Here is a 20,798-nt window from a genome sequence, read left to right as displayed (position 1 = left end):
AAGAGTTTAAGTGCCAGCCCCTCATCTGGCCTCAGGGCTTTCTGTCTTCTTAGGTTTGTCTTATTTCTTTCTTAATCTATTTATACCTTTTACCCAAACCACCTGGGAAAACATCCATTGTCACCTCTATATTTGCCAAACTGTATTGAATTGCTTGTCATGCTCCTGTTGGTTTCACTCTCTGTCAGCTCCTTGAGGACAGGTATTGTGTCTCATTTCTCTTCGTGCCCCAGGGCCTAGCACGGTCTCTGACCCAGGATCAATCAATACATATTTGCTCAACTTCTGGGGTAATGAATGAGTTCTACATTCATCGCTGTGAAGCAACTCAGTCAGTATTTGACATAAGTGAGAGAGGTGACCCTGCACATACAAAAAATCATGTATGTGAAACGTAATTTCTCCATAGGAATAATACTGGAAAGCTAGTCATAACTAAGATTTATATGATGCTAATTCTAGACCAGGCATGATTACTTATATTAATTAATTTAATCTTTACAAGAACTCTGTGAGGTAGATACTTTTATTTCATTCTACCAATGAGGAAATTAAAATACCGAGAGGGTAAATTAATGTCAGACTGACTGGTTTGAATGCTGTCCCTGATCTTTATTAACTGTGTGATTTAAACCTCTCTGTGTCTCTGTTTTCTCATCTGTAAAGTAGGGATAAGGGTAATAACAATACCTCATGGGGTTTTTGTGAGGATTAAGTGAGTTAATACATGTAAGGCCCATATACCTGTTCTGGCACAAATGAAATACTAAGTGAGTGCGATCTGCAAAATGACAGAACAGGCAGTAAAGGGGTGGATGGATGGAGAGTGGGGAATGGAATTTGTGTATCACCTTCCTCAACAGAGGTAGATAGCAGGCAGTAAAGAGAATTACCCTTAGGTTTTCCTTTTCCTGTAGAGAAACTCAAAAGCATTAATTATTTATCATGGGCCACCTACCCCTCTTGGATCTCCAAGTTGCACTTAAATTAATAGCAGGAGTGTGAGAAAACCAAACCTTGCATTGCAGATTCCACAAACACAGTCTAAATGCCATGCTCAAGACAGCGGTGGGGGGCTGGGGGTTGGGGGGGCGCTGGGTAAGACTTATTGACGTCACTGGACTGGACCTCACACTTCACTGAATGCATTGGCTGATGCCAGGGTTTGGGCCATGATTCGCTAAGAACATTGCACTGATTTTAGTCGAAGGTCTAAAGAACATTTACTGTTTTAAACTCTATTAAGGCAAACATACATGAACTGAGAAGAACTTACACTTTTACTTATCTTAAACCTGATTCAAGTCTAACTTCAGAAAGTAACTATTCACTCATTTATTCAACTAATATTTTTTGAGTAGGTATTACGTTCCAGGCACTGTTCTGGAAGCTTGGAATATAAAAGTGCACAAAAGAGACAGCTCCAAGCCTTCCTGGAATTTGTAGTCTAGCTAGTAGCAGTATTTCCATGGCCACCTCCATGGCCCAAGCCACCACCATCTCTCACCTGGACAAACACCAGAACTCCCTACTTCTCTGCCTACTTCCACTCTGACCTCCCTTCCATCCAGGCTCCACACAGCAGCCAGAGTGACATTTTTAAAAAGTTAGTTACATTATGCATTCCACTCCCCTGCTTAAATCTCTCCAGGAGCTTCCAATCATGCTTAGAAGTCCAAACTCCATTGGTCTTCAAGTCTGTACAGAATCTGGCTCTCTACCTTATCTGTCACTTTTCTCATACTCCTCTCCCCACCACTCAGCACTTGGCCTTCTTTCTGTTCCTCCAGCAAGCCAAGCTGGTTCCACTGGGCTTTGCACTTGCTGTTTTCTCCACCTGGAATGCTCTTCCCTATTTGTCTCACGGCCATTCCTTTGTATCATTTATGCCTTAGCTAAAACGTCACATCCTTAGAAAGGTCTTCCATGACCCTCCAAAACTACAGTCACTTTCTATCAAATTAATTGGTTTACTTGTCTTTATCTCATTTATCATCACATCATCTTCTTCATTTATTTACTTTTTTATTATATTTATTTTATATTTATTTTATTTATATTTATTTATTTTATATTTATTTTATTATATTTATTATATTAAAATATAATCCATAAGAGCAAAGACCTTGCCTACCCTGTCTTCTGGAATGATGTCTGATATAGAGTAGGGGATCAGTAAGCCCTTGATGAACAAATGAGTAAGAATTTGGGAAACTCTTCTCTATGGACCAGAATTTCTTCATCTATAATATGAAGGATTTGAACTAGATGTTCTCAAGGGTGGTTTCCTGCATTTTATCATGCTAAGATTGCTTTTGCTAATATTTCAAGGGGTATACCCTAATATTTCAAGACATGGTGAACAAATCCATATTTAGCTCTGTCTGAGAGTTCATAAGATTCCAACTCTGTCTCCCTTGGGCCTCTGTATTTCAGCCTGAAGAGTCCCAATTATTCATATTGTACTCATATGTCAATTGCCCTTTCACTCCCTTCACTCTTTCTTTCTGCTTCTTCACTCTGGATCCATCACATGATTAAAATAAAACAACTAGAAGAGAATTTATTGTCAAACAACTAGAAGAGAATTTATTGTCAAACAATAACTTTATGGAAGATGAAGACAATATTTCATGTTATATCTAGTACCTTCATGATGCTGCTGAATGTTATGGGAACCTTGCACCCTGTCACAGCACATCATTCCTTGCAGAGGGATGTGCACCTGGAATTAAATGTTAAGCATGTGTTGTGTGACAGCCACTCTGTTAGGTGCTTCCACATGCACTATCTCATTTAATCACTATGGGTGCCCAGCGAGGTAGGTATTATTATATTCATTTTACAGTAAAAGGAGTTGAAACCATGAAGTGTGAAAAATCTTGCCTGTGGTTATACAGTGGTAAGTGAAAGAGTTAGGCTTCTACCTAGCCTCAGATCCCACTACCCAGCATGATAACATGTGTTGAGTGAGTACAGTTATTTCCAGATTGTTTTCCAGAGCCTGAATTATTCAATGCTCACTTGTCTCTGAACTTTTTTCACACTGGGTGTCTCATCACTGGATTGCCATCTCCTTAAGCAGAGTGCCAGACATTCTGAACATACAGCAAACAGTGACTAAATATTTGTTGAATAACCCAACAAAGGAATACAAGAAAATTAAAAACTAGAGTTTTTAGCCTTTGCTTCTCACTTATTCTCTTTACACAGATGCTTAGACATCTTCCACTGAAACTTGTAAGGCAAGGGTTAGTTAATTCAAGTTGAATGTTAGGGAAGCTGCTCAGAGCTACAGAATTGGATATGAATGCCTCTTGTAAGGCTGTTATATTACTAGGACAACTGCAAGGCAGGTTAGAGCCAATAAGTTTTGATCAATAGATAAAGTATATTACCTCAACATCTTGGCTTTGTTTATTATATTATTCATGGCTTCTTCTCAAAGACAACTACATCCAAAATTTTGACCACACTCTCTACACTGTTAGTTATATAGAGTTAGGTAGCAAGACAACTGTTCTCGTGCAAATCTGGTGCATCCTTTCATTTTCATGAATAAGAATGCAGAGCATGTTTTTTTTTTTTTTTTCACATATTCAGGCAATTTAATGTTAATTCTTATAATGTGTCCTGACAGGAAAAAAATACAGAAAGAGAAACGTTCTCAGAGGAGCCTAGGCAATTCTACAAGGTTGAAAGAAAGTGATGCCCCCATAGTTTCATTCCAGGTCCAGGCAGTGAAGGCAGAAAGTGCCTTCACTGTCTCAATACCCACAATTATCGTACTTAACTAATTCATTCTCTGTATCATGAAAACTTAAAGATGTTAGAAAATCAACTCAAATCCAACATTTTGGAAGTAGCTTTAACATTAAGGAACTTAATGTTGTAATATGAGACTCCCTCCGCCACACCCCTACCTACACACTGACCAAATATGTAAGCCGAGGGGGAAAGAAAGATAGTTCTCAAATGGCTATTTAGTCTTTGCTTTGGGACACAGAACTCTGAGAAAATGCTTGAGGTTTCCTAAATGCCACCACCATGGGAACCTCTGGGTTCCCATCAGGGATAATGGAGGTTCAGAAAGTCCATGGCTTGCAAACCATTACCCACTTCACGATTCAAAGAAAGTTTGACGTGGACATCAATTAAAGCTCACTGGTTTGGATTACAATTTGCAATACATTTTCAAAAGGAGTTAACCCTTGAAGTAATCCTTATCCAAAGGGCTGCTGCTTTTCCAAGTGCTCTCTAGCAAACTTGCCTCACAATGATCAGCTTGGGTTTTTTTTAAAGGGCTTCTTGCTGACCTGACAAGCCAACATTCCACCTCATCAGAAATTACTGCAGAATCATATCCCAAAGGGCTTGCTTTGAACATTTCCCCTTGAATCCCTCTGCTAAATGGTATTAATGATAATTATTACTCTTCTGATCAGTTATTCCAAACTGCTTATCTCATCTATGGTATTATCTCATCCAGAAGAGCTTATTAAGTTTTGTCTCTAGATGTAGTTACATTTATTTACCCAAACATACTCTTAAGCACTCCTAGAATAATTCTATAACAAAATCAGTACCTGGGGTGAAATGAAGTAATGCCAGCAGTACAAATGCTTGTCTCTACTCCAAATTATGTAACTTACTTATGGAAACTTAACACATATAAAAGATATTTTACTGGCAATACTGTTGTTATGCATTATTACTATCATTTTAACTTTCAGATTCTAGTATCTAAATTTTTCTTTCTCAATAACAAAAAAAAATTGTGATCATTCTTTATAATGTATTAAATACTTTATCATAAAATCTCAATGGCTCTTTGGAAAAAAGTCCTAAATGAAGCTTTGTTACACAATAAAAATGATAATGTAACATCAGAAGCTATTATGTACTTTACATGAATATGTCTCAGTGCATCAAGAAGAGGTACGGAATTGTACTTAATCTGTAAACAGTCAACAATTTCTCAAAAATGAGAAGAAATGTCAGTTGTAATGAAGTAGTAATGCCCGGTGTATTTTACAGAAGAAAAGTGGAAATGAAAAGAACTGTTTACTTGGTATTGTAGATGGGTGTGGTCTATTCTTTATTAACAATGACATTAAATTTTAAAAGTCATTATTTGGTTTTGAATCACTTTGGATTTGTTTGCAAAAATTTGTTTTCTTTCAGGTAGGATGTGATGAAGTAATGTATAGCATAGAAAAATAAATCTGGATATCTGATTCTCTCCATCTTGTTTTGTTTTGTAAATTCTGGCCCCTTTACTGATATCCAAAAATAGGACTCAATTAAACCATAGAGGTAATGAATTAAATATGGTGGTAGGTCTGTCTGAAAGACATGGACCGCTTTTCTAGCATACGGGCAGTCCATGATACGTTGGGAGCCTATTTCACTAGCAAAATTGTCATGGGTAGTTGCTATGCTTTGGGTTATGTGATCCAAAATTTTTCACATTCCTGACCCTAATCAACTGAACCAGGGATTCACGATTGACCCAAAAGCTAAACATGAGCAAGAATGCTGCCTACTCAACATCACTAATTATTAGAGAAATGTAAACCAAAACTACAATGAGGTATCACCTCACACCAGTTAGAATGGACACCATCAGAAAATCTACAAACAACAAATGTTGGAGAGGGTATGGAGAAAAGGGAACCCCCTTGCACTGTTGGTGGGAATGTAAATTGATACAGCCACCATGGAGAACAGTATGGAGGTTCCTTAAAAAACTAAAAGTAGGATTACCATATGACCCAGCAATCCCACTACTGGGTACATACCCAGAGAAAACCATAATTCAAAAAGACACATACACCCCAATGTTCATTGCAGCACTATTTACAATAGTCAGGTCATGGAAGCAACCTAAATGCCATTGACAGATGAATGGGTAAAGAAGATGTGGCACATATATACAATGGAATATTACTCAGCCATAAAAAGGAACGAAATTGGGTCATTTGTGGAGATGTGGATGGACCTAGAGACTGTCATACAGAGTGAAGTAAGTCAGAAAGAGAAAAACAAATATCGTATATTAACGCATATATGTGGAATCTAGAAAAATGGTACAGATGAACTGGTTTGCAAGGCAGAAATAGAGACACAGATGTAGAGAACAAACGTATGGACACCAAGGGGTGGGTGGGGACAGTGGTGGTGGGATGAATTGGGAGATTGGGATTGACATATATACACTAATATGTATAAAATAGATAACTAATAAGAAACTGCTGTATAAAAAAAATAAAATAAAACAAAAAATAAAATAATATTCAAAAAAAAAAAAGAATGCTGCCTAACTGATGTGCTCTGTTTTGGAGAGTAATTAACAACTTATTCATATCCTTCCTCTTGAGATGTCTTGAAATCATTATGACAAGTAAGACACACTAAAGTGACACAGTGGCTGAGAGAGACATTGAGAAGGCATTAAGCAGTACCAGAAGTAGAAGCCATGAGGCAACAGAGTCTGGAATAGGCAGAAGCCCTGAAGCAGAAAGGAAAGTTGCAAGAAGAAAATCAACCATGGCCATGGAAGTGAACAGGGAAAAGCAGAGCAAAGTAGTTGAGCCACAAGTCTGGTAGATTACCAGCCTGGTTGATTGGCACCAGAATGTTGCTATGTTGTGATCACTGTTCTTGTTCCCAAGGACTGGTTGTGCAAGCTTAGGCCATTGTTTCCTTAATTCCCCACTGCAGACTTACAATAGAGTGCCACCCATCACTTGAGGTAAACTAGAGCGTGTTCCTGAAAGGGCATAATGAAAACAGCCAGCCATAGCTACATGTAGAAATCTTTTTACAAGGGAATTCTTCAGGGTTGGGACAGGAAATTTCTAATGTCAACAAAACTGACTTTGATTGCTGTTGTACAATTTTTAAGTTCATTGTTTTTCTAATTACTAAAGTGAAGTTACACTCAGTACAGAAGACTTGAAAATTGCAGAAAAGCTTGAAAAAAAAAGTCACTCATAATCCCCACAACCAGAGATACTGCTGTGTGTGCCTATGTCCACAGAGCATTTTAAAGCAGGGGTAACAGGATGTTATACTGAGACCCAGCCTGTCTCAGTTTTAGCTGAGGCATGAAAGCAAGTGATTCCACATACTCAATTGAATTGTGAGAAGACCAGTAGGAGAATTTGTTTGGTAGGATTTATAAAAACAAACCAAAAAAAAAAAGAAAGAAAGTCAAAGACTTTATCCTATGTTTTCTTCTTCTTTTACAGTTTCCAGTCTTATGTGTAAGCCTTTTGAGTTGATATTTGTGTATGCGGTAAGGCAAGGGTCCAATATCATTCTTTTGTATGTGGATATCCAGTTTTCCCAACATCATTTGTTGAACAGGTTATCCTTTGTACTTCGTGTATTCTTGGCACTCTTGTCAAAGATCAGTTGACATTAGGACTTCCCTGGTGGTCCAGTGCGTAAGACTCCACGCTCCCAGTGCAGGTGGCCCAGGTTCGATCCCTGGTTGGGGAACTAAATGCCGCATGCATGCTGCAACTAAGGAGTCCGCGTGCCACAACTAAGGAGTCTGCATGCTGCAACTAAGAAGCCCGCATGCTGCAACTTGGAGCCTGGTGCAGCCAAAATAAATACATAAATAAATATTAAAAAAAAAAGATCAGTTGACATATATGTATGGATTTATTTCTGGGCTCTCTGTTCTGTTCCATTGGTCTGTATATCTATCTTTACACCAGTATCATACTGTTTTAGTTACTGTAGCTTTGTAATATATTTTGACATCAGGACGTGTGATGTGATTTCATGGATATGACATCAAAAGCATAGGCAACAAAAGCAAAAGTAGACAAGAGGGACTATATCAAACTAAAAAGCTTCTGCACAGCAAAGGAAACAACCAGTAGGGTGTAACAGCTAACTATGGAATAGGAGAAAAAATGTGCAAACTATATTTCTGATAAAAGGTTAATTTCTAAGATATACGAGGAACTCCTACAACTCAATAGGAAAAACCCTAATAACCTAATTTAAAGATGGGCTAAGCACTTGAATAGACATTTCTCCAAAGAAGGCATACAAATGACCTATAGATATATAAAAAGATGCTCAATGTCAGCAATCATCAGGCAAATGCAAATTAAAACCACAATGAGATATCACCTCACACCTGTTGGGATGGCCATTGTAGTAGTAATAATAATAATAATAATAATAATAATAATAGACAACAAGTGTTGGCAAGGATGTAGAGAAATTGGAACCCTTGTGCACTGTTGATGGGAATCCAAAATGGTGCAGTTTTTATGGAAAACAGCATGGAGGTTCCTCAAAAAATTAAAAATAGAATTACCATATGATATAGCAATCCCATTTCTGGGTATTTATCCTAAGTAATTGAAATCAGCGTCTAGAAAAGATATTAGCACTCCCTTGTTCACTGCACCATTATGAATAATGGCCAAGATGTAGAAACAATCTAAATGCCCATCAGTAGATGAACTGGTAAAAGAAAATGTGGTATATACATATAATAGAATATTATTCAGCTGTAAAAAAGAAGGCAATCCTGCAATATGCAACATGGATGAACCTTGAGGACATTATGACAAATGAAAGAAGCCAATCACAGAAGGACAAATAATACATGATTCCACTTATATGAGGTTTCTAAAATAGTCAAACTCATAAAAGCAAAGAATATATTGATGGTTGCCAGAGGTTGGGGGAGGGGGAAATGAGGAGTTGCTAATTAACAGGTATAAAATTTCATTTATTCATGAATGAATAAATTCTAGAGATCTGCTGTACAACACTGTGCCTATAGATAACAATACTGTCCTGTGCACTGAAAAATCTGTTAAGAGGGTGGATCTCATGGTAGGGTAACAAGTCCCCTTACCCACATTGGTTCAGAAGAGCAGAGACACAGAGTCTTTTTTTACAGAGGGGCTTCAACAGTACCACTGAAAGAGCTTAATATATGTCCTTTAGAGTTTTGGGGAAAGGACAACTGGTGTCTAACTCCTGCCTAAGAAGCATAAGTTTGAGAAACTGGGGCCAGCCAGCCTAGAGTGAGGGAAGTAAGGGGAGACTGAAGGGAGATTGTTCAGCTGGCAGTCAGTCCTCACTTCCAGAGTTTCTCATGCATGAACAGTTCTACACATTTCTCATGGACAAGACATGGGCCACAGAAGAGGCTGAGGGGGGGCTGAGGTTCTCTTAGTTCATGTCCACGATAGCTGGCTCAAGAGGCGAACAAACCTTAATAGAAAGGCTGTGAGCGAATCACAAGATTCCTAGGGACATGGAGGGGTTGGCAGAGAGCAGGGGAGGGCACATCATGGTATCAAGAGAGCTGCAAAACAGAGCCTGAAAACCCCACCTGAGCACACAAGAGGCATATTTAAACATCTGCCTGGCCTCAGAGACCGTGAAGCCACCCCAGTCAAGAAAGAGCTTCCTAACATATACCCCCACCCCCACCCAAACATGTACCTCTCCTCCCCTCCATCCTCCACTTCAACTCTGGAATGGTCAAGAACTACCTTCGAGGGGATGGAGAGTAGAGGCTGACAGGGAAAAGGTAGGATCAAACCCCTCCTTACTGTTACAGGCTTCTCACTGCCGCAAGCTGTGGCTGTGTGAGGGGAAATGGCTGCTGCTCTGAATAACACTGGAATTAATCAGGGACTGGACAATCTAATTATTGTATTGAATTGAGACAGTGGTTTTGTGTCTTCAAGTGCCCAAAGGATGTTTACTACCTGAGAGTGAGCAGAAAAGTCATGGGACAGCCCATGTTTTTATCCAGTGGCATTTAAAGGCAAAACTAAAGGTGCTTTCTGATTATATCCCATGAGTCCTGATTTCTCAACATGCCAGTTATACATGTATACATTTTTCAAAATGTTTTTAAACTATAAATACTGTTTTGCAGCCAACATTTCCCACTTAGCATTATATTAAGAATGCTGCACTACATCAATATCCTTTTACCATTGTGTCTTTGTGCCATAGGATATGTACCTACTCCCCTAACATTAGATACATGAGTCATTTCTAATTTTTCACAGCCATAATGTTGAAATGAACATAGTTCCAGCCTAGCATTGCACACCTCTCTAATTAGCTTCTTCGGACTTGAAGTAGAATTGCCAGAAAGAATGACCATGTTTTAATGACTGATGAAATACATTGACAAATTGCTCTGTGGAAAGCTTACATCAAATTTTTCTCCAACCAGCAGATTCTACATGTGTGCCAATTTCCCCATATCCTTGCCAACAGTAGTTATTATTGTTATTATTAATCTTGATAATCTGATATCTAATAAGAGAAAAATAATTTTTTCATAAAAAATTTTCTTTTATTACTGGAGAGGTTGAACATTATTTCATATGTTTATAGGCTATGTGTCATTTTTTTAATGACTTACCTGCTCAACACCTTTGCTTATTATTGTAACTCAGGTATCACTGAAAATATTAGTTCTTTGAATCTCAAGGCAAAGGCCAAAAGAATGGCAGAGCTGGCAATTCTTGGTATTTGCTTCGAAGTGTAGCTCACAGACCAGTCTGTGGGTTACTAAGTGGGGGCTCAGGTTGGCCACTACGACTTGCCACAGAGCAGTGCTAGATGTTGTCTTCAGAGCACCTAGTTTTCTTGGTTGTTTGCCTCCTATTGCTCTTGCCTCTATGGAAGTACAAAGAGAGGCATCGTGTGGCCCGACCACACAGACACGATTGTCACAGATGCTCTTTGCATTATCTTCATCTTTTCCCACCCAGTTGCCTCAGACTGGCATGGTTGCATAACATTACTGTCTGAGCTTATGGAAAGTTGCTGGGCCTGGATGGTGGGAACAATCAGATGGGTTCTAATCCCTTTGTTACTGTGGCTGATCAAATAACATCTATGTGTCTCATTTTCCTCATATGTAAAACTTCATGACCAGACCCCACACTTACCTGTCTGGACTTGTTTCCCATTACCCTCTCATTTAAACCCTATGTACCAACCATTCCAAACTCTTTGCATGCTCTCTGGGCCTTTTTCCAAGTTTCTCTTTGGTTTGCAATGCCCTTCCTTAAACAGTTTTTGGTCCCATGATTAACTCAGGGCTGACACAACTAAAGGTTTGAAAAATGTTCTTTGAGTGAAAAAAAAAAAAAAGATTCAATTAAACTATAATGAGAATTTAAATTTGTAAGAATGACTTGAAAGCACTAGGAAATTTAAGATCTAACAGTAGGAAAAGATACGTACAAAATAGCTGTGATATAACACAGGACATGATAGACCTTTAAAAGAAAAACAGATTCTCTATTCACAACACTTCTGAGTTAGTGCAGACCCCGCAGGTTAAGGGCTCAGTCCCACAAAACTAACTCCACTTCAGACACCAACCTCAAGTCCAGACTTCTAGGACTTCGACTGACGGGCTGTAAATTGGGGGTTTCCATGACCCCCTCTTCAGGGTTGACAACTTATTAGAACCGTTCACAGAACCCAGGTAAATAGTTTACTTACTATTACCAATTTATTACAAAGGATATTTTAAAGGATACAAATAAATAGCTAGATGAAGAGATATGTATGACAAGATCCAGAAGGGTCCTGAGCACAGGAGCTTCTGTCCCCATGGAGTTTAGGATATGCCACCCTCTTGGCACGTAGAGGCATTCTTGTTCACCAACTCAAAAGCTCTCTGAACTTTGTTGTTTATTGTTTTTATGGAGGCTTCATTATGTAGGCATAACTAATTAAATAACCAGCCATTGGTGATTAAGGCGGGGGTGAAGTTAGGGGGTGGCTAAAATTTCCAGCCCTCTAATCACATGATTGGTTCCTCTGGCAACCAGCCCCCATCCTCCAAGAGTCACCGCATTAATGTAAACTCAGGTGGTTGAAAGGGGCTTATAATGAATAACAAAAGATACTCCTCTTACCCCTCCCACTCAGGATATATTAAGGGCTTTAGACGTTCTGTGCCAGGAACCTCGGATGAATACCTAAACTATATATATTTCTTACTATATCAATCACATAATAGAAAAACGAGACTCTTACCAAGCCCAGCCAAGGCCCCACTGACTGTTCCCGGCCTGAGCCCCAGCGCCCACAAAACTGCCCCTACATCCAGCAGAGACGGCAGCAGCCCCCTGGACCCAGGCAGCCCACAGCCCCGGAGACCTCAGCCCCCACCAACAGTGGGGACCCTCCAACCACCATACTGGAGTGATTCCAACTCAAAGGACACCCAGAGCCACCATCTGGTATCTGCCAGTTTTTCCAACTGACCTGTATCCTACCCAGCACCTCCCTTCCCCCTTTCCCACAATTCATGACATCAAAACACCGGCTTTTCCCCTTTTTCCTTGAGACTCAGGAGGGCCAAAGCAACAGCCTTTTGCTTTTTTTCTCTCCCTTACCAAGGATTAAAGGAAGGGATCCATTCTTATTGTTCAGAGGCACTAACTCCCTCCGCTAAATCAGGCTGAGAAGGAAACAGCCAGCTCTTATCTCCTCCTGGTTGTTTTTCTTTCCCATCCCAGTTTAATTTTTGTTTCCTCACTACCCCCTACCTCTGAAGCCATTTTATGAACTGTCATGTGCCACCTGAGCCTCCAGTAAAAATAAAAACAGGCTTTCCTGTTGAAAAAAAAAAAAGAAAAAAAGAAAAGAAAACCGAGACTCCTGCTTTAAGATTAATTCTGGCTACGGGCTGGGAAAACATTCCTGAAGATGGGTCTTAAAGACAGGGAGATAAGCCTTGTTAGCTCAGAGTCTGAATCCACCATTGTTCCTCACTAGTGATGCTTATCCCCAGTGAATGGTGGAATGGTTTGGAAAGTAGGTACAGGGTGTGTGTGTGTGTGTGTGTGTGTGCGCGCGCATGCGTGCACAGAGGGGGGATGCATGCAGGCCATCATTGGCAGAGAGTAATCTGAGCAAAGGAAGCGAAGTAGGAGAGTGAAGAACTTCATTTTGTTCTTGTTTTATTTTAAATGGTCATAGGAAGTTTGTATTTGCTGGCCTTGCATCAAGGGAAATCATCCAAATTTACTCGTGGAGGTCAACCATTATCCATTAATATTTTCAACACTGTCCTGGTCATTGGGTTATAAATAAGAATCCCAGAAACTCTGAAATTCTCTCAATTCTTTGGTACACAGAAATATACACAGAAATTTCAACACTAAGATCATGCAAGTCTTCTGGAGGCTCCTATGCTCTTATGTAAAGAACAGGGCTTGGAGGGGAAGCCAAAGATTTCTTTTTGTGGCCTCATGCCTATCACTCACACAGCTGGTGACTGCTCCCTGACTCAGCAGATTCAACTGAAAGCCTGAGATATGGAGAAAAGTGCCACATAACACTTTAAGACACAGTGAATTTCTATTTATCAAAATGATTTTGTGCTGCTCTGCTATTTATCATTTGCAGAAAAAAATATAAACAGCTAGCCTAAATCTCATTCTCTATGTGAAAGATTGCTAAAAATTAGTGAACATTTAGCAGAAGTTACCGAGGGTGAATAGATCTCTGGGGAGGATGAGGGAAACAATTCAGTTGATGGAATGCTCCAGCAAGCCAGCAGTTTTCCTACAATAAATAAACACTAGCTCTTTTCCTTAGGACTTTAGTTCCCAGTATTGACATGAATAGCCTTCCTGAATTGAAGATTTACATATTCTAACTAGAAATTAAAATTCAATAAGTGTGTTATATAAACTTGATTCGATGGAAGTGTTAACAAGCCATACTTGGAAGTCATTCTCCCCTTATCCACCTTCCACTTATCTACAACCAACCACCCTTCAAGGCCAGTTTCTGTATGAAGTCTTTCCTAATAATTTCAGCTACCATCCATCTTACTCTCATTCCAATATCCTACTGTCTGTACTACCCATTAGGTACTTAGTCATGTGTAACCTTATAATATTATTTAAATTTTCAATTGTCCACCCAAATAGATTATAAATTTCTTGGGTTCTGCACTTTGTATTTACCATAGAAGTTTGCATATACCAAAGAAGTTTGCATAGCACATAAAAAAAATAGTAGGTCCTCAAAATATTTGTCAATGATTTCTTATTTTAATAAAGATGAAAATATCACTAATCTTGATCTCCAAACATGTTGGGATTTAAGTACTCTACCATCATGTTAAACTTGGAAAGGTGTACCTTTTTCCTTTATCATCGTTCCTACTGAAGATACCATTCTCAGCCTTGCTGCTTTGAACCTAGAGGTATGCGTTCAACATATTCAGGCAAATTCTGAAATACCAGGGCCAGTGGTTTGCCGGGGGCTTCATCCTGGTGCACAGCATCTTACCTGATGGGTGCTGAGTAGCACAAGGTAGAATGATGGCTTTGCCTCTCTCTTCAGTGACTCTGGACAAGCTTCTGGACAAGATCCCCAATGCCCTAGGCTGGTGGGCAGGGCACACAGAAGAGGGGATTCCCCCACTTGCTGAAGGTGAAATACACTTCTGCTGAGCCCGGAATGAAGAGAAGGGTACTGCTGCACTGCCACTTCAGAGGGAAACAGCCACTTGAAATGAAATGTCTTGCTTTTTCTTTGGAAGGGGGGAAAAGGTGTTTTAATGATCAGTTGGTCTTAATTATTTTTGCTTATAATAGTAGAGAGATAAAGCTACTGATAGAAGTCCAGAGCTGAAAGGGAGGAAATGAAACCCGCTGCAGTTTCCTCTGGCAGGCGGTTCCTGTGGGCCAATCAGTGCCCTCCTCTCCTGTCAGGTGGCTGCTTTCCGCTTCTCCCCAGATGTCCTTTACCAGGCCGCCTGGAGCTGGGGAACAAGCTTCAATCTCCCTAGTCAGAATTCTGCTTTGAAATCTGCTTACTCCTCCCTTCACCCCCAATCCCAGTGTCAGGCCTAAAACGAACTTAACTGCTAAGAGATAACATTCATCAAGAGATAACGTAATTTTTAAATGTTTAGAAGTTGATGGATGGAGGAATTGATGTCCTTTAATATTCATATATATTACCTCACCCGGGACTCACAAAGTGTAGAGTCCACTTGCATCTACCAGTTTCAGTGTAAACAGTAGGTCAAATACCAAAAACTCATCAAAGCCAGAAACCTAAGTTCATATGAACACTCCTTCCCCCTCCTCCTCCAGCCAATCAGCCACTAAGTCCTGCTAATTTAACTGTGCAAATATTTCTTGAACCTTTCCCCTTCTCTTTATCCCTAGTCAAGGCCCCTAAACATATCTGTCTTCTAATCTGGGCTTCACCCTTCATACAGAGCCATCTACCTAAGAGGCACATGTGACACTGTCACTCTGTTGCTAAGCATTTCAATGGCACCTCCTCACCCCCAGTTTGTACCAAGCCGTCTCTTGCAGGTCATTGGCTCTCACTCTGTATTCCAGTGCTAGCCACTGCTAATGGTGCTGCAACTCCATCAGGGTCTTTCACATCTTTGTGACTTATCTCCTCCTGCGAGTCTTCCCTGAGACCACACATGGGGTTAAATGATCTCTGTGTCCCTGTGTGCAACTACCTTATCACCTGCCACATTATAGTGAATATACTGTTTTCAAATCCATCTCCTTCACTACACTGAGAGATTGTGGAGAGCATTTTAGTATCTCTGGTACTAAGATCATGGTAGGATCTCATCTGTGAATAAATGAGTGTTTGATACCTAACAGAAGTGTTGTTGAGTCAATATACTGGGAAAAAAATCTACCCTATGGGGCTTTCATGCTCAAGAGGAACACAGAGGTACCCGACTCTGACCCCTGATGCTGTGAGGTGATGTGAGGAGGGTCCTGAGGCAGTGACAGGTTCCCAAGACAGTTGCCTTAATGCTGCAAATGGAGAAGCTTGTCATATCTGGCAGGTCCAAGAGAAAGAGGTGAAATTGCAATGCTACCCCCAACACGTAACTTTGACGGTTGATTGACCTACAATAAAAAAAAACTCCTGATGATGACCTACCTCCCAGGAAGGAAGCCAAAGGAGTAGTGAGGACCTGGCTTACCTCCCGAAGAGACCCAGGCCCCTGGAGGTGTAGAATCTTCCATCTTTAGGAGTTGCCACCTAGGAGTGCCTATAGTACCTCAGAGATGAAGCTCAGATGAGCTAAGAAGAGAAAAACATTTTAATCACTTTGATGATAAAACTGTAATTATTTTGCAGCACTGTTTGGAAACTGTGACACTTACAACACTTAGTTGGCTTTTAGACGCATGAAGATTGTTTATAATAAAAAAATTCACATTTACATATCATTTTGTTCCCCTTAAACTCTGCTTAAGGATCTGGGAGGCCCGGAACAAGTGGTTACATGCTGACACATGAAGGAAGTGAAAAAAGCTGGGGAAGCAGCTGGAGCCAGAGCTCAGGGGAACTGGGCGTACGAGGTGTGAGGCAGAGCTAGGTGAGGGGTGGTGCATGTGACTTTGAAGGTGGAGACAACTACCCTGGAGGGAATATGTTACTCATAAACCTTTTAAAGTTTTGCCTGGATGACAGCGACAAAGTAATTAAACAGCTGTGGACAGACATGACCTACTTTACTGGCCTTTCCTGTTGTCTTTGGTGGAGGCGGTGCTATAGCCTAACCTACAACTAAGAATGTTTGGTGGGGTGTGAGGTTGGGGGTTGCTGAGAATAGGGAAGAAACTGATGTCCTTGAGGAAGAAGAGGCACTAGCAAGCAGGCCAAGTGGAGGGATGGCCAGACCCTCCTGACATACTCCCCTAGAGGGAAGGCCATTGTTAGCAGTCCCCTCAGCAAGCCCCAGTGATTTTTCTACTCTGAGGAGTGAAGTACCCAACACCAGCTACTTCGGGGACAACTTTCAGCAGACAGAGTTCTCCTTTGGCCTTCGGTGATCCTGAAGGGGACTGCAAAGTGTAGGCTCAAGTACAAACACAGAGATTCAGCAACTCAGACCTGCCCTCAAGTGTGCATGATCCAAAAGTCATGCTTATCTACTTTATGGCATCTGGAAGAAAGGAAGAGGACCACACATAAAATACATGATAGATATTTTAAAAATAGGCCACAAAAATGTTCTGCAGTTTAAACACTTAATAATGAAAAGAGGGGGACGAGGGGAAGATGGCGGAAGAGTAAGACGTGGAGATCACCTTCCTCCCCACAGATACACCAGAAATACATCTACACGTGGAACAACTCCTACAGAACAGCTACTGAATGCTGGCAGAAGACCTCAGACCTCCCAAAAGGCAAGAAAGTGCCCACGTACCTGGGTAGGGCAAATGAAAAAAGAATAAACAGAGACAAAAGAATAGGGACGGAACCCGCACCAGTGGGAGGGAGCTGTGAAGGAGGAAAGGTTTCCACACACTAGGAAGCCCCTTCGCGGGCAGAGACTGTGGGTGGCGGAGGGGGAAGCTTCGAAGCCGCGGAGGAGACCACAGCAACAGGGGTGCGGAGGGCAAAGCGGAGAGGTTCCCGCACAGAGGATCGCTGCCGACCGGCACTCACCAGCCCGAGAGACTTGACTGCTCACCCGCCGGGGCGGGCGGGGCTGGGAGGTGAGGCTTGTGCTTCGGTTGGAGCGCAGGGAGAGGACTGGGGTTGGCGTTGTGAACACAGCCTGCAGGGGGTTAGTGAAGCTCGGCTAGCCGGGAGGGAGTCCGGGGAAAAGTCTGGAGCTGCCGAAGAGGCAAGAGACTTTTTCTTCCCTCTTTGTTTCCTGCTGCGCGAGGAGGGGGGATTAAGAGCGCTGCTTAAAGGAGCTCCAGAGGCGTGCGCGAGCCACGGCTAAAAGCGCGGACCCCAGAGACGGGCATGAGACGCTAAGGCTGCTGCTGCCGCCACCAAGAAGCCTATGTGCGAGCACAGGTCACTCTCCACACCTCCCTTCCGGGGAGCCTGTGCAGCCCGCCACTGCCAGGGTCCCGGGATCCAAGGACAGCTTCCCCGGAAGAACGCACGGCGCGCCTCAGGCTGGTGCAATGTCACGGCGGCCTCTGCTGCACCCCTCCCTCCCCCCGGCCTGAGTGAGCCAGAGTCCCTGAAGCAGCTGCTCCTTTAACCCCGTCCTGTCTGAGCAAAGAACAGACCCCCTCCAGCGACCTACACGCAGAGGCGGGGCCAAATCCAAAACTGAGCCCCTGGGAGCTGTGAGAACAAAGAAGAGAAAGAGAAATCTCTCCCAGCAGCCTCAGAAGCAGCGGATTAAAGCTCCACAATCAACTTGATGTACCCTGCATCTGTGGAATACATGAATAGACAACGAATCATCCCAAATTGAGGAGGTGGACTTTGGGAGTATGATGGATTATTTCTTTCCCTTTTCCTCTTTTTGTGAGTATGTATGTGTATGATTCTGTGTGAGATTTTGTCTGTATAGCTTTGCTTTCACCGTTTGTCCTAGGGTTCTATCTGTCCGTTTTTTTTTTTAAATTTTTTTCTTAATAATTATTTATTTTAATACTTTATTTTATTTTACTTTATCTTCTTTCTTTCCTTCCTTCCTTCCCTCCTTTAGACAACGAATCATCCCAAATTGAGGAGGTGGACTTTGCGAGCAAGATTTATGATTTTTTCCCCATTTCCTCTTTTTGTGAGTGTGTATGTGTATGCTTCTGTGTGAGATTTTGTCTGTATAGCTTTGCTTCCACCATTTGTCCTAGGGTTCCAGCCGTCCGCTTTTTTTTTGTTGTTGTTAATTTTTTTCTTAATAACTATTTTTTAGTTTAATAACTTTATTATATTTTATCTTACTTTATTTTATTTTACTTTATCTTCTTTCTTTTTTTCCTTCCTTCCCTCCTTCCTTCCTCCCTCCCTTCCTTCTTTCTTCCTTTTTCTTTCTTTCTTTCTTTCTTTCTTTCTTTCTTTCTTTCTTTCTTTCTTTTTCTTTCTACTTCTACTAATTCTATCTTTCTACTTTTTCTCCCTTTTATTCTGAACCGTGTGGATGAAAGGCTCTTGGTGCTGCAGCCAGGACTCAGTGCTGTGCCTCTGAGGTGGGAGAGCCAACTTCAGGACACTGGTCCACAAGAGACCTCCCAGCTCCACATAATATCAAATGGCGAAAATCTCCCAGAGATCTCCATCTCAACACCAGTACCCAGCTTCACTCAACGACCAGTAAGCTACAGTGCTGGACACACTATGCCAAACACCTAGCAAGACAGGAACACAACCCCACCCATTAGCAGAGAGGCTGCGTAAAATCATATTAAGTCCACAGACACCCCAAAACACACCACCAGACGCGGACCTGCCCACCAGAAAGACAAGATCAAGCATCATCCACCAGAACACAGGCACTAGTCCCCTTCACCAGGAAGCCTACACAACCCACTGAACCAAACTTAGCCACTGGGGACAGACACCAAAAACAACGGGAACTACGAACCTGCAGCCTGCAAAAAGGAGACCCCAAACACAGTAAGATAAGCAAAATGAGAAGACAGAAAAACACACAGCAGATGAAGGAGCAAGATAAAAACCCACCAGACCTAACAAATGAAGAGGAAATAGGCAGTCTACCCGAAAAAGAATTCAGAATACTGATAGTAAAGATATCCAAAATCTTGGAAATAGAATAGAGAAAATGCAAGAAATATTTAACAAGGACCTAGAAGAACTAAAGATGAAACAAACAACAATGAACAACACAATAAATGAAATTAAAAATACTCTAGATGGGAACAATAGCAGAATAACTGAGGCAGAAGAACGGATAAGTGACCTGGAAGATAAAATAGTGGAAATAACTACTGTAGAGCAGAACAAAGAAAAAAGAATGAAAAGAACTGAGGACAGTCTCAGAGACCTGTGAGACAACATTAAATGCACCAACATTCGAATTATAGGGGTTCCAGAAGAAGAAGAGAAAAAGAAAGGGACTGTGAAAATATTTGAAAAGATTATAGTTGAAAACATCCCTAATATGGGAAAGGAAATAGTTAATCAAGTCCAGGGAGCACAGAGAGCCCCATACAGGAAATACGCCAAGACACATATTAATCAAGCTGTCAAAAATTAAATAAAACATATTAAAAGCAGGAAGGGAAAAACAACAAATAACACACAAGGGAATCCCCATAAGGTTAACAGCTGATCTTTCAGCAGAAAATCTGCAAGCCAGAAGGAAACGGCAGGACATATTTAAAGTGATGAAGGAGAAAAACCTGCAACCAAGATTACTCTACCCAGCAAGGATCTCATTCAGATTTGATGGAGAAATTAAAAGCTTTACAGACAAGCAAAAGCTGAGAGACGTCAGCACCACCAAACCAGCTTTACAACAAATGCTAAAGGATCTTCTCTAGGCAAGAAACACAAGCGAAGGAAAAGACCTATAATAACAAACCCAAAACAATTAAGAAAATGGGAATAGGAACGTACATATCGATAACTACCTTAAATGTAAATGAATTAAATGCTCCAACCAAAAGACACAGACTGGCTGAATGGATACAAAAACAAGATCCATATATATGCTGTCTACAAGAGACCCACTTCAGACCTAGAGACACATACAGACTGAAAGTGAGGGGATGGAAAAAGATATTCCATGCAAATGGAAACCAAAAGAAAGCTGGAGTAGCAATTCTCATATCAGACAAGATAGACTTTAAAATAAAGACTATTAGAAGAGACAAAGAATGACACTACATGATGATCAAGGGATCGATCCAAGAAGAAGATATAACAATTGTAAATATTTATGCACCCAACATAGGAGCACCTCAATACATAAGGCAAATACTAACAGCCAGTAAAGGGGAAATCGACAGTAACACATTCATAGTAGGGGACTTTAGCACCCCACT

General features: G+C 41.1%; 1 protein-coding gene across 6 annotated transcripts in view; it reads right to left on the bottom strand.

The window, feature by feature from the left end:
• Positions 1-20,798, bottom strand: part of EXPH5 (exophilin 5) — a 76,232-nt gene that overhangs the window by 36,794 nt on the left and 18,640 nt on the right. The window contains exons 2-3 of one of the 6 annotated variants that reach the window (XM_060018000.1): positions 16,016-16,116; positions 14,335-14,578 (exon numbers count right to left, since the gene is read on the bottom strand). The exons of 2 other annotated variants lie outside the window; for them this stretch is intronic. Coding sequence is in view for 1 of the 4 variants with exons in the window: in XM_060018003.1 (XP_059873986.1) it covers positions 16,016-16,058 (43 nt within the window). In the remaining 3 variants the exon portion in view is untranslated. Of the gene's footprint in view, positions 1-14,334; positions 15,143-16,015; positions 16,117-20,798 lie in introns of those variants that run through there. 3 more of the 6 variants (XM_060018001.1, XM_060018003.1, XM_060017999.1) reach the window with 3 other exon arrangements.

The sequence above is a fragment of the Delphinus delphis genome, chromosome 8 (genome assembly GCF_949987515.2).
Source record: "Delphinus delphis chromosome 8, mDelDel1.2, whole genome shotgun sequence".
Classification (NCBI taxonomy): domain Eukaryota; kingdom Metazoa; phylum Chordata; class Mammalia; order Artiodactyla; family Delphinidae; genus Delphinus; species Delphinus delphis.
The sequence above is the reverse complement of the archived record's forward strand: the minus strand, read 5'-3'. Positions and strand labels throughout refer to the sequence as shown.